We start from the raw sequence: 15,900 nt of genomic DNA, 5'->3' as shown, positions 1-15,900 counted from the left end.
ATAATTTGGTTACTCTATTTGCATAACCGTAATGCATTCTTAAAGCTACACTGTGTAACTTTTTTAGTTTATTCTTAGCTAAAACACTTAGTTCTTTCAAAAATATATGTGCTCATTAATGTATATTTACTTCGTTTAAGTAATAAAGTATTCTCGTGAGTGTATAATATGCCATTGAAAATACATACGGGTGAGGGGTTCGAATGTCGGTCGCTATGTTGCCCCTCCATCTTGAAAGTACATTAGCCAAAGAGGGACATACCCGTTAATTCAAGTTTCGCCTTTCACGTCTCCGCAATTCACTGATCTCTGCTCACGGAGAAAATGATATAGCCTACAATGTAAACGTTGCCTTACGCTAGTGATGTCGTACAATATACAGAATAACGATAGCACTGATAAAAGTTACTTTACTAAGATTAGCTTGCATTCGTCTGGGACTGATAGCTGATGTTAGCAATGAAATGGTAAAAAAATAACGAAAACATAAAACTATTATTCATTTTACATAGATGTCATAACCTATATGTTAACTGACAAATTAAATTACTGCAAATTATAATAGTTTTCTAAAGTAACCTCATCACTTGGACGTACTCATGAATACTCATGGACGAGGTCGAACTGGAAGCCATTGGCCACCGTAGGAGTTAAAACGAAATCGGAATTGAGAGGAACAGAAACTAATATTCACTGGATGGTCATACACCTTTTCACCGCTAGATGGGGGTAAAAATCACACAGTGTAGCTTTAATATTCATATTTGATCAATATAATAATAAATACTACATTTACTTATACTTAAATGTTACTTATTATTATATTAATTATGCTACATTAATTATATTTGTTAGTAACTAAGATGAATAAATACTGTAACAAGTATATTGCTTATTGTTAGTTAATGCAATGTTAACAAATGGGTCTTTATTGTAAAGTGTTAACAAAATTGCTATAATAACGTAAAATGAACTGTAATACATTGATTATTTAATTTAAACACAAGCATAAATGATCGTTTAAATAATTAATAATCATGTATGTTCTGCATAAAGTAATGAGAAATGTACTTAATTATCATGAAAAACAATGTCGAACAAAGTCGTACGCTTCTTTTCAAACACTAATATGTTGTATTACTATTATGTATTTCATTTCCAGACTTTATGAGTGAGTCACTGAATCACTCACTCAACTGACTTACAAAATAAATAATTTTTTAGGTGACTGCAGCAATTCACATTTTGTAAGTTACGTTATAAAATAACGTTATTGGTTATAATTGATATTTTTTTGTACGCTAATTTTGTTCCACATGAACTACATCCTTTCTGTTTACACACAGATATTAAACATTTCTGAACATCTTTCAATCTCTGTGTTGCTCTGAGCAAAGGATACGCTCCACATTTTTATGAGGCAATTTCACATTTACGGCCTTACTTTAGATTTGTTTTCTAAACGCTTTGGAGGGCAAAGTTACGCAGTGGAAAGCTAAAGCGGCCAAAAAGATGGTATTTTCAATAACTTGTCAATAAACTTCTCAAACAAGCCCAGGATGAACCTGGCAGAAATGTTACAGTTGAAATAAAAACTCTGTGTTATTGCTGTTGGTGGACGTCTGGACCGTTTCCATCAAACTGCAGTTTTAGTGTCTTTTATAATGCGTTCAGACTTCAGAGGGTTTTATAAAGCGGCTAAAACTTTCCTGACACACACACACACACACACACACTTTTGACTGTATAGTTTGGCAAGTGAAGCGTTTCAAGCGAGTCTCTTACTAAACCTACAACTTCTTAGACTCAGTCAGAAGTCGTTTATTTCATACCTCTTAAAATGTGCTTTTAAAAACTGAACTCTGAGCAGAATGTGGAATGAAAGATGTCAGAGAAGCTTGATCTGAGGCTTTAACGAGGCCAGGCTCTCGTTAGAGTGAATATGACAGGTGGAGCGGAGAGTGATGATGACAGGACGAGACGGTAGAGAGAGAGAGAGAGAGAACCACGTTACACACACACACACACACACACACACACACACACACACACACACACACACACACACACACACACACACAGAGACACACACACGGATACAGTGAAGAAACAATAAACACACACAGAGAGAGCCACTTTACACACACACTCACAGATAAAGTGAAGAAACAATAAACACACACACACACACACACACACAGACACAGATAACAAGCTGACTATACAAAGACATCTCTTTACTTCCTCTAAATGACAGGAGGTTTTTGCAACTAGGGTTGAGCCGATATAGCTTACATTGATACAAAAATAAAAATATTTTAATATTTTTTGCAGTCTTTTCATAATCATAATAAAAAAAATGTTGTTCAATCATTTGTTGTCGGGTAGATTCAAATGGTTTCATGCAGCAGTTAAAATTGCTGAAAAATGTTGAAGTATTTGCATTATGGGTGTGCAATTAATACCTCAATATTTTGGGGGAATTTGTTGATGACAATATTTTGATGATATTTTTACATTTTTCAAAAATGTGTTTGTGACCAGTGTTATTTTAGTTGTATTCATATTTTGAATAAGCTTTTATTTTTATAATTTAAGTTTTCATGTTAATTTTACTTGATTTTTAGTCATTTCATTATGCTTTTCCATTTTATTTATTCATTTAAATTGTGCTTTTTATGTGTATTTTTTTATTTCAGTTTTAGCTTTTATTTATTTCCTGTTAATTAATTTTAGTGCTTCAACTTATTTAATTTTTAATGCCAAGGCAACATTTCAAAGTTTTTCCACTAATATCTATATTTTATTTCACATAAATGTGAACATAAACATAATATAAATGTTTTAATAGTTTTAGTTTTCAGTTAATGATAATAACCCTGGTTTGCAGACGCTTTATTGTACTTGCTCACGCTTGTTAAGAGGATATTAATTGTTTCTTATGATATATATTAACAAAAAAACATATTTAAGGAAAAAAGGTCTTATTTATTAACTTAAAACAAAGACATTCAAGTAAAAAACAGTGAAAAACATTTCAGAATTTACCAACAAAAACTGTTATGAGAGCATTTTAAACACATGGCAATAAACTGAAATAAGTTTATGTTGAAGTATTAAAATGTGGAACTCAAAATAAATAACTACAACTAAAACTGAAATAAAAATAAAGTAAAACTAAAGTAATATTTAAAAAACAAACAAATAAAATGACAAAAGCACATAACGAAAAAATTAAACTAAATTTAACACAAAAATGGGAAAATATTAAAACAAAATATTAATAAAACAAAATAACACACACACATACAGTCCTGCATAAACACACACATGTATCTGCACGCACACACACACACACATACAGTCCTGCATAAACACACACATGTATCTGCACGCACACACACACACACACACACACACACACAGAGTCCTGCATAAACACACACATGCGCTTGTATCTGCTCACACATACACAGTCCTGCATAAAAACACACATGCGCGTGCATCTGCTCACACACACACACACACACACACACACACACACACACACACACACACACAGTCCTGCATAAACGCACACATGCGCGTGTATCTGCTCACACACACACAGTCACACACCCACACACACACACACACACACACACACACACACAGTCCTGCATAAACGCACACATGCGCGTGCATCTGCTCACACACACACACACACATGCGCGTGCATCTGCTCACACACACACACACACACACACACACATGCGCGTGCATCTGCTCACACACACTCCTGCTGGTCAGATGTTAAATCCTGTGCTGCAGATATACAGTATGTGTGTTAAATATTTCATTTGGGCTTTTGTGTTGCAGACCCCCAAGACCAGGAACCCCCGAGAGCCCGAGACACAGCGGCCCTCAGGCCTCCAGCCCGGCCCTGCAAGGACAGATCAAACAAGGTAACCTCAAAGACTGAGCACACATACAGCACCAGAAACAAACACGAGCTTCACACACACACACACACACACACACACACACACACACACACACACACACACACACACACACACCCTCTGACTGACCCCAATATTATTTTTATTTAATTTTTTAAACAGGAACCATGATTTGACTAGTAAGTTGTTGTCAGGCAGATTCATAATGTTTAATGCAAGAGTTAAAATGCAGTAAAGATATAGAAGTATTTGCATTAAGGTGCGATATCAACAACAACATCTAAAGTTTATTCTCCTTTTCATACTAACATAGCTTCCTATATTTAGTGCACTTTTCTTTCACTCTGCCTTTTCTTTTATCATCCTGTGAAGAAAAGAAGGCAAAACTCGCCGGTTTGGCCGGTTGATGTGCGGTTTCTAGGGTCTTCTGTCTGGTTTTTGGATGCTTTCCTCCCGTTTTGCACGTCTTGCATTTCATATCGTCCAGCAGGAGAAAATGCTGATCTCAGCAAACACCAATAATAATGCATTTAGTTTGGCATTGAAGCTTTGTTATGGAAAATTCTAGATATCATACACCAGATAAATGGTCCGGTTTAGTGCAGGGTGTGTGTTTAAAGTAACACACACACACAATATTTTATTTTATTTTATTTTATTTTATTTATTTATTTATTTTTTATTTATTTATTTATTTTTTGTTTTGTTTTATTTTGTTTATTCAGATGAACCATGACTAATAAGTTGTTGTCAAGCAGATTCATAATGTTAAATGCAAGAGTTAAAATGCAATAAAGATTTATAATTATTTGCATTAGGGAGTGTGTGATATCAACAAAAATGTATCTTAATATTTTGATTTATTATTATTATTTTGATTTATTTTTATTCAGAGTAACAATAAATTGACTAATCAGTTGTTGTCAGGCAGATTCATAATGTTTAATGCAAGAGTTAAAATCAATAAAGATATATAATTATTTGCATTAGGGGTGTGCAATATTGGCAAAAATTGACATCTCAATATTTTTGGATGATTTTATCAATAACAACGTCTAAAGTTTATTCTCCTTTTCATACTAACATAGCTTCCTATATTTAGTGCTCTTTTCTTTCATTCTGCCTTTTCTTTTATACATTTTTTTTATAAAAATATAATAATTTAGCATTTTGTTTGGCATTGATGCTTTGTTATGGAAAATTCTAGATATCATGTACCTGAAAAATGGTCCAATTTAGTGCAGGGTGCGTGTTTAAAGTAACACACACACACACAATTTTGTTTTGTTTTGTTTTGTTTATTCAGGGGAACCGCGACTTGACTAATCAGTTGTTGTCAGGCAGATTCATAATGTTAAATGCAAGAGATAAAATGCAGTAAAGATATAGACATATTTGCATTAGGGAGTGTGTGATATCAACAAAAATGTATCTTAATATTTGTATTTATTATTATTTTTATTCAGAGAAACAATAACTTGACTAATCAGTTGTTGTCAGGCAGATTCATAATGTTAAATGCAAGAGTTAAAATGCAGTAAAGATATATAATTACTTGCATTAGGGGTGTGCGATATTGATATCTCAATATTTTTGGACGATTTTATCAATAACAACATCTAAAGTTTATTCTCCTTTTCATACTAACATAGCTTCCTATATTTAGTGCACTTTTCCTTCACTCTGCCTTTTCTTTTATACATTTTTTTGAATAAAATTTTTTTTTTTAGGATTGAAGCTTTGTTAGATAACTTCTAGATGCACTTTAGTTTAGTGCAGGGTGTCTGCTTAAACCCTGTTAGTAACACACACACACACACACACACACACTCTTCCTCAACACGTGCCCTAATTTGTCCCCCGTCCCGCGCTGCTATTGTTGGGCCACAATGGAGGAGGACTGTGAATAATTGTGTTCAGTTGCTCACGCCACACGCCTGTTTGGCTCATTCACAGGGAAGTGTGTGTGTTGTGTTCTTCTCTTGGACCAGAAGGCCCTGCAGCGTTTCTTTCTCATGCTAAAGTCTTTCAGCGGACAAAACACCGCGAGCAGCGCCAGCCTCCGTGTCCGGCGTTCTGACACGCGCCTGTCCGATGAATTCTCACGCCGGACCAGATTGTGTTTAGAGGAGGAGAACGCTATGATTCACTTTTTATCTCTCTCTCACACACACACACACACACAGAGAGGGTCCTCTGAGATGTGTTGAGAATATTGATCTAACACTTCTCTTTAGGTTTGTACACATAATGAAAGTTATTCAACGCGTGTAGCGTTTTTTCCCTCCTCTCGTTTCCTGGTATTGATCCGGACGGGTTTGTGAAACTGTGCTCAGGTTGTGTTATTAAGTGTTTTTTAATGGAGTCGTTCTTTAAATCGCGCGCCGAGATAAAAGCCGAGCGTGTGCCGGCAGAACGAGGGATTTAGAGAAACACATGCAGATCTCGCTGTGCGTTACGGAGGTGTGTGTGTGTGTGTGTGTTACAGAGCAGCTCCAGCCGGAAAGCCATGCGCTGGTTTAACTCAGGACAACGGATATCAAATATGCTTTTATTGTCATGAAGCCTTTTTAAAGTTCACCTTTTTTCATGTCTGTCGTCTTTGGTCGATATATGCTATTGTATGATCTTTTTAACAGACTTAAAATGTAAATAAAAGCTTGATTGAGGACAGAATTACTAGCAATAAACCAATACTGAGCCGTATTTATTGATATTCATTTGTGTCTGTGTGTGTGTGTTTTTTGTATACGTTTTTGTCAGGTAGATTCATAAAGTTAAAATGCAGTAAAGATATAAGTTTTTAACACCCTTGTTTGCACAAGGTGCGATATGGACAAAAATTGTCTCTATTTAATTTAATTAAATTTTTATTATTTATTTTTTGTATAATGGTGACTTTATCAGTTTAATGGTAGCAGATAAGTAGTCCACAAAATTGCATTATAGTGCAAAATGCTTAATTTACATGATGTTTATGATATTTACAGAAATGCATTTCTTTAAAAAAATTATTTTATTATCAACTGACAGATTTTCCTTTTTATAAATAAAATTAATTTCTTATTTTCATTCTACAAAGATTACTTTCTATATCTAGGGCACTTTTTTCTTTCCTAAAAATGTTTTCTTTAAAAAATCTAAATTTTTGTTGTTGTTGCATCGTAAAATAAAGGCCGTAGCTGTAGTTATTAACCAAGTTAAGTTTCTTTGTTCTTCCCACATATTTATAATAATAAAAAATCTTTTGATGGTTTAATCGAACTGGCTGGGTTTCCCCTCCGGACGTCACGTTTGTCCACTGCTGAATGTGCACAGCCATCACAAGCTCACTGGGAATGATGCGCTCTCCACACTTGTTTGTTTGTTTGTTTGTTTGTTTGTTTGTTTGTTTGTTTGTTTGTTGAGGTTTTTCTCTCCACACAGCGGATCCCTCTCTCTCTGTCTGCATGCATGGCTTCGCTCTGCCATCTCTCTCTCTCTCTCTCGCTCATGGGATTTGTAGTTATTGCTCATACTTGTTCATTTTACAGGTGCAGCAAAATGTTTTGGATCACTTGAGTAATGGCTTGTATGGAAATATTGCAATATTATTATTGGTTTTCAATTTATATATATATTAGAGCAGCATGATTCTGGATAAATTGAGGTTCCTACAAAATGTTAATTGCTGCAGTCTATTAAAAAAAAATTAGTCAGTTGAGTGAATAATTCAATGACTCACTCATTAAGACTTCACTTGTTTCATTACTGGATGAATCAGCGTTTTTGATCGAATCTCTAGAATTAATGATTCGATGACAAACACATTTTCCAACTGACTCTTGTCTCCACCTACTGGTGTAATGATGCAATTTATACAATCTTTATTTAAAGCATCAAGTTACTTTCTAAAGGTGATTTACTCTATTTTGATCACTACCGTTTTTTTGCACTTAATACAGTGCCATGTTTGACCTTAAATTCAAATGTTTTATTTAATATGAAACCGCAAAGTCTAAAAATTATTACAAAATACATTTATTCTGTAATGCTTAGCAAAAAAGTTCCCTTTGTTAACATTAGTTAATACATTAGTTCACAAGTATTATCAATAAAAAATACTCGTAAAGCATTTATTAATCTTAGTTAATATTAATTTCAACATTTACTAATACATTAAATATAAATCAGTAAGATTAATTTTTAATCTTTAAATTTCTAGATTAATAAATAGTGCGACAAATGTATTTCTCATTTTTTTAATGTTAGTTAATAACTAATGTTAACTAATACGAGCTTATTGTAAAGTGTTACCAATTATTCTTATACATTTATAAAAACTAAAATAGTGCTTTACCAGTCTAATTTTGTGGAAACTGTTACCATAGTTAATAATGATTATAAAATCTAGATTTTTTTGTGATAGTCACATTAATAACCATAACCAATCAGTTACTAATTTTTAATTAAAAATTTTTTTTTCCTGTGTCCATACGAGTTCAGTGCCGATGTATTCAGTTTATTTTCATTTAATAACGGCCGATTTACTCTTCTAACACTGCTGGAGGCCTTTCTTTCTTTCTTTCTTTTTTTCTTTTTTTCTTTTTTTTCTTTTTTTTTCTTTCTTTCTTTCTTTCTTTCTTTCTTTCTTTCTTTCTTTCTTTCTTTCTTTCTTTTTTCTTTCTTTCTTTTTGTTTCACGGATCTTTTCCTCTCTTTTCAAGCTGCCGTCGCTGCTCCGTCTTCTGCTTCAGGAGTGTCTCACTCTCCCTCAGTCAATGAAGGTATTCTCTCTGAATAAAGGCCTCAATCTTTCTCTCTCTCTTTCTCTTTCTTTAGCCGCGCTCGTTTTCTCTCCCTGTGCTTTCCGTCCGCCTCGCGCTCAGTGCCTGTGTGTGTTCGTGTGATTCGTTCTGTCTCTAGGTTCACTATTCTACCTCGTGCTTGTAGTCGTTTTCTGTCTGTCTGTTTTTCTGTCTGTGTCAATGTAAATGTCTTGGACTGCATGCTTACTTAATACACACACACACACACGTTTATCTTCAGATCCTCAGTGTTTCAATAAACATCTTTACGAGTGAAATAATTAAATCCTTAAAGCAGTTGTTTCTGTACTGTATATACTGTATACTGTTACATTTTTGTTTTTATTGTTTTAATTTAAATGAGACCTTATTGTAAAGTGTTTAAAAAAATTGAACATAAGCAATTACATTTTTTATTCAAAACAGAGCCAAATATGTTCCATGTAAAATTTTCCACACTCTGTTTAAAAAAAAATACATGGTGGTAAATTTTATGTTATATTTTTACCGATAATTCTTTATATTTGTATGCAGATAACTGATATTTCTTTATATTTGTAAGCCGATAACCGATAATTCTTTATATTTTTATGCAGAAAACCAATAATTATTTATATTTTTATGCAGATAACCGATAATTCTTTATATTTGTTAGCAGATAACTGATATTTCTTTATATTTGTAAGCCGATAACCGATAATTCTTTATATTTTTATGCAGATAACCGATAATTCTTTATATTTGTAAGCCGATAACCGATAATTCTTAATATTTTTATGCAGATAACCGATAATTCTTTATATTTGTATGCAGATAACTGATATTTCTTTATGTTTGTAAGCCGATAACCGATAATTATTTATATTTGTAAGCCGATAACTTCAGTGTTTCTGCTTTGCACTTCTTTCCCTTCTTAGAGATCCAGTCTATATTTGTCTTTAATCAGTCATTTTAATCAGTCTATATAAAGCGATGGCCTGAATGTACAGTAGTTGTTAGAATATTTTCCTAAAGGAAAGTTTGTTGATCTTGTTTCACAAAGAAATGTAATTTCTTTGAAGTTTCTCTCCTCAGAAGTTTTCCGAAAAGCTGTTCCATATATTTCTGATATATGTGATTCTGTGTTGGATGTTGCTCATCATGAATTTGAAACGTTGCTCATGTTTTTCTAGGGTCCTGTCAGGCCGGGCTTCAGATCTGCAGGGCTGTTGTGTATCGCTGTGATTGACTCTGTGTGATTGTGTGTTTGTGTAGGTTGGAGTCAGCTGGCCGCCATGCATTGTGTCATGCTTCCTGATCTTCTGGGTTTGGATAAATTCAGGCCTCCTCTACTGGAGATGCTGGCGCGCAGATGGCAGGACCGCTGCCTGGAGGTATTCAAGTGTATTATTAGGGGCTTTCGCACCGGAGGAACCTTTTCATAGTTCCTAGAACTATTGGCGGCGAAAGTTCCCGGATGTCGGCACGTTCGCACCGCAGGAACTTGGAACGATTTTAGTTCTAGGAACTCCTTTTGGAGGAACTAATTTACTCCTACTTCAGAGTCGGTCTAAACCAGCGCTATAGGAACTATCAGTGACGTTAGTGTGCGCTGATTGGCCGAACGCACGCGAAACAACAGCACTCGCCATTTTTTAAAAGTCTGTGTAAACAAACTGATTATAGCCTATTTATTTACTCCACAAACTAACTCTACGAACATGTAAAACAGGGAGAGATGGACCTCTTTACCTTTACACTGAGGAGAAAATCCAACGCAACTTTTGAGGGGACCAAGAGAAACATGATTGTGTTTCTGCGCAGCTAGCGACACTGGACATCAACCACACGGCATACGCTAATAACTTTTCACTACTGTCTACTTTCTATGTATAACAGTTCTATCTCATAACGTATTAGACAGGACTGTTAGACAGATCGTAAACTAATGAACACGGAGAATGCGAGCGCTGTGTGGCTCTGGCATTCTCAGCGCTGTCAAAATAAAAGTCACAACAACAAACTCTTCGGAGTTCCTACTAACGGTGCTAACCCTGGCGGGGAAATTAGAACTAAGTTCCTAGAACTATCCGGTGCGAAAGCCCCTATTGATATTTCAATAGTTACATATTTGTTATTTTATTTAAATCTTTTTTTAGGGATGCACTGATATGAACATTTTGGCAGAGACCGATAATTCTTTATATTTGTATGCAGAAAACCGATAATTCTTTATATTTGTAAGCCGATAACCGATAATTCTTTATATTTGTATGCAGAAAACCGATAATTCTTTATATTTGTAAGCCGATAACCGATAATTCTTTATATTTGTATGCAGAAAACGGATAATTCTTTATATTTGTAAGACGATAATTCTTTATATTTGTAAGACGATAACCGATAATTATTTATATTTTAAAGCCGGTAACCGATATTTCTTTATATTTGTAGGCCGATAATTCTTTATATTTGTAAGACGATAACCGATAATTATTTATATTTGTAAGACGATAATTCTTTATATTTGTAAGACGATAACCGATAATTATTTATATTTTAAAGCCGGTAACCGATATTTCTTTATATTTGTAGGCCGATGGCCGATAATTATTTAAATTTTAAAGCCGGTAACCGATATTTCTTTATATCTGTAAGCCGATAACCGATAATTCTTTATATTTGTAAGACGATAACGATAATTCTTTATATTTGTAAGAGGATAACCGATAATTCTTTATATTTGTAAGACTATAACGATAATTCTTTATATTTGTAAGACGATAACCGATAATTCTTTATATTTGTAAGACGATAACCGATAATTCTTTATATTTGTAAGACTATAACGATAATTCTTTATATTTGTAAGACGATAACCGATAATTCTTTATATTTGTAAGACGATAACCGATAATTCTTTATATTTGTAAGACTATAACGATAATTCTTTATATTTGTAAGACGATAACCGATAATTCTTTATATTTGTAAGACGATAACCGATAATTCTTTATATTTGTAAGACGATAACGATAATTCTTTATATTTGTAAGACGATAACCGATAATTCTTTATATTTGTAAGACGATAACCGATAATTCTTCATATTTGTAAGACGATAACCGATAATTCTTTATATTTGTAAGACTATAACGATAATTCTTTATATTTGTAAGACGATAACCGATAATTCTTTATATTTGTAAGACGATAACCGATAATTCTTTATATTTGTAAGACGATAACGATAATTCTTTATATTTGTAAGACGATAACCGATAATTCTTTATATTTGTAAGACGATAACCGATAATTCTTCATATTTGTAAGACGATAACCGATAATTCTTTATATTTGTAAGACTATAACGATAATTCTTTATATTTGTAAGACGATAACCGATAATTCTTTATATTTGTAAGACTATAACGATAATTCTTTATATTTGTAAGACGATAACCGATAATTCTTTATATTTGTAAGACGATAACGATAATTCTTTATATTTGTAAGACGATAACCGATAATTCTTTATATTTGTAAGACGATAACGATAATTCTTTATATTTGTAAGACGATAACCGATAATTCTTTATATTTGTAAGACGATAACCGATAATTCTTTATATTTGTAAGACGATAACCGATAATTCTTTATATTTGTAAGACTATAACGATAATTCTTTATATTTGTAAGACGATAACCGATAATTCTTTATATTTGTAAGACGATAACCGATAATTCTTTATATTTGTAAGACGATAACCGATAATTCTTTATATTTGTAAGACGATAACGATAATTCTTTATATTTGTAAGACGATAACGATAATTCTTTATATTTGTAAGACGATAAACAATAATTCTTAATATTTGTATGCAGAAAACTGATAATTATTTATATTTTAAAGCCAATAACCAATATTTCTTTATATTTGTAAGACGATAACGATACAAACACACACTTATGCTCTCATGATAATTTTATGTAGCTTATATGACAGACTTTTGCTGTGCATGTTCACTTAACTGTATTTTCCTTTTTTGAAGTGATTTCAAACATATTTCAAGCAATTCAAAAGCATCATGGCGAACAGTGCGCATCTGAAGCGTCTCAGCTGAAGGAAGTAACACACTATTTATCGGCTTTAAGATATTGGGCAAATTTTTTTGTCGGGCCGATAACAATAACATTCAAAATAATATAAAAAATTAACATATATTTGCCGATACCGATATGGTGGCCGATATATCGTGCATCCATCTATATAGTCCTTTGTTTTTGTGAGTTTGTGAGCTGTGTGTGTCAGAGTGTGACGCCCGTGACCGCAGAGGTGTCGTACGCCACACTGAGAGAGAAATGAAGAAAGCCTGACAGAGAAAGAAAAGAAAGAAAGAGACGCTCTGTTAAGCATCCTTAATCCTTTTTCTCCTAGGGTCTGCCTCTCTCTCCCTTCTCGCATTCACTCTCACTCGTATCTCGCAGCTTTAGCACCTGCTAACCCCGCGGGACAAAGACACACACTCCATCTCTCTCAATGGCTTCTTTCAGGCTCGTGCTTTATTCCTGCGCTTCATCTCAGCGGCCTGGCATTTGAGTTCGGCTGCCGGGGCTTCAGCTAGAACTGCACTTTCTTAGAGAGAGCCTTTTCGACAGGAGCGTGTGTAAACCTGACGCGTGTGTGTGTGGCTTCAGTTATAACTCCACTTTCTTAAAGAAAGCCTTTTCAACAGAAGCGCTGCAGTATCTGTGTGTAAACCTGATGTGTGTGTGTGTGTGTGTGTGTGTGTTGCAGGTTCGAGAGGCGGCCCAGGCTCTCCTCTTGGCTGAACTGCGCAGGATTGGTCAGTCGGGCCGGAAGGACACCATTGACCTGTGGGCTCCGTATCTGCCGCAGTACGTGGACGCTGTCAGCTCCCGTAAGTGTTACACTGAACACTCCTGACGGGTCAATATCAGGCAACACACACACACACACACACACACACACACACACACACACACACACACACACACGTCAGGTTTATATATAGAGGAATAAATAAAAGTTTAATAAGACCGATAAACAGACAAACCTATCTATCTATCTATCCGACTGTCTGTCTATCTATCCATCCATCCATCTATCTATCTATCCATCTATCTATCCATCTATCTATCTATAATCTGTCTATCTATCGTCTGTCCATCCATCCATCCATCCATCCATCTATCTATCTATCGTCTGTCCATCCATCCATCCATCTATCTATCTATCCATCCATCCAGCAATCTATCTATCTATCGTCTGTCCATCCATCCATCCATCTATCTATCCATCTATCTATCTATAATCTGTCTATCTATCGTCTATCTGTCTGTGTCCATCTATCTGTCAGTCTGTCTGTCTGTCTGTCTTCCATCCATCCATCCATCTATCCATCCATCCATCCATCCATCTATCTATCTATCGTCTGTCCATCCATCCATCCATCTATATATCTATCTATCCATCCATCCAGCCATCTATCTATCTATCGTCTGTCCATCCATCCATCCATCCATCTATCTATCCATCCATCCATCCATCTATCTATCTATCGTCTGTCCATCCATCCATCCATCCATCTATCTATCTATCCATCCATCCAGCCATCTATCTATCTATCGTCTGTCCATCCATCCATCCATCTATCTATCCATCTATCTATCTATAATCTGTCTATCTATCGTCTGTCTGTCTGTCTGTATGTCCATCTATCTGTCAGTCAGTCTGCCTTCCATCCATCCATCTTTCTATCGTCTGTCCATCCATCCATCCATCCATCCATCCATCTATCTATCCATCCATCTATCCGTCTTTCTATCTATCCATCCATCCATCCATCTATCTATCTTATCTATCCATCCATCCATCCATCTATCTATCATCTGTCTATCATCTATCCATCTATCTATTGTCTGTCCATCCATCCATCTTTCTATTGTCTGTCCATCCATCCATCTATCTATCTTTATCTATCCATCCATCCATCCGTCTTTCTATCGTCTGTCCATCCATCCATCTATCTATCTATCTATCCATCCATCCATCTATCTATCCATCCATCTATCCGTCTTTCTATCTATCCATCCATCCATCCATCTATCTATCTTATCTATCCATCCATCCATCCATCTATCTATCATCTGTCTATCATCTATCCATCTATCTATTGTCTGTCCATCCATCCGTCTTTCTATCGTCTGTCCATCCATCCATCTATCTCTCTATCTATCTATCCATCCATCCATCTATCTATCATCTATCTATCAATCTGTCTATCCATCCATCCCTCTTTCTATTGTCTGTCCATCCATCCATCCATCCATCCATCTTCTGTCTATCTATCTATCTATCTATCTATCTATCTATCTATCTATCTATCTATCTATCTATCTATCTATCTATCTATCTATCTGTCTGTCTGTCTGTCTGTCTGTCTGTCTGTCTGTCTGTTCCAACTTTTATTAATTTCTGTGTAATCTCTCACCCCAGTGCGTGCGTAAGCTCTGGCAGTGGCACTGCAGGATTACAGGTGAAAGTGTCAGAGAATGTTCTCCACTTCTTGGCACACACTTTGATGTGAGTTGGCCACAGATGAACCAGCACAAACACCGCAGGTCGTGGGAAGAGTTTTCCAGCAGATTCTGTGGTGGTGAATCAGGAATCTGTGAGATTCACCCCGGGATCTCAGCGATGGGAAGCGCTTTGCTCTCCGCTCTCAACCACAGACTGCGTTCACCAGCTCTAACCTGGCCGTCTCAAACCTCCAGACACGCCGCGCATCAAAGCAGACGAGCAGTGTGAAAACACACAGGGTATAATGTGTCTGCGGCTGTTTTCACACTCGATTGTTTGGTCCAAACCCGCGTTCGATCCCTCCCTCGCAGGTCTTATTTCAGTGTGTGTGTTGTATTGATGTTCCTCAAACATTCTGCTTTGAGTTTGTTCTGAACCTCTTCTTTGTTTTTGTACTTTATACTTTTTAAGAAATTGTCGAGCACAGTTTTTTCCTCTTTGTTGATGCATTTCCCATTGAGTCAGGACGTTTTGATTCTATGTTCTGCTTGCAGGTGTTTTTAGGGGGCGGGGCATTCTCATTCTTGAGAGCATCTGATTGGACAAAAATATGTGTGGTACAAGATGAGTCATCAATATTTGTGATGC

General features: G+C 35.2%; 1 protein-coding gene across 7 annotated transcripts in view; it reads left to right on the top strand.

The window, feature by feature from the left end:
- Nucleotides 1-15,900, top strand: part of wdr7 (WD repeat domain 7) — a 125,155-nt gene that overhangs the window by 40,493 nt on the left and 68,762 nt on the right. For 4 of the 7 annotated variants that reach the window (XM_079586519.1, XM_079586516.1, XM_079586517.1 and 1 more), the window contains 4 exons: nucleotides 3,859-3,944; nucleotides 8,647-8,706; nucleotides 9,982-10,100; nucleotides 13,507-13,630. In XM_079586519.1, coding sequence (XP_079442645.1) covers nucleotides 3,859-3,944; nucleotides 8,647-8,706; nucleotides 9,982-10,100; nucleotides 13,507-13,630 — 389 coding nt within the window. The remainder of the gene's footprint in view (nucleotides 1-3,858; nucleotides 3,945-8,646; nucleotides 8,707-9,981; nucleotides 10,101-13,506; nucleotides 13,631-15,900) is intronic. The other 3 variants (XM_079586520.1, XM_079586518.1, XM_079586515.1) reach the window with 1 other exon arrangement.

This window comes from Phoxinus phoxinus (genome assembly GCF_949152265.1).
Source record: "Phoxinus phoxinus genome assembly, chromosome: 17".
Classification (NCBI taxonomy): Eukaryota; Metazoa; Chordata; class Actinopteri; order Cypriniformes; family Leuciscidae; genus Phoxinus; species Phoxinus phoxinus.
This window is presented reverse-complemented; position numbering and strand designations above follow the sequence as displayed.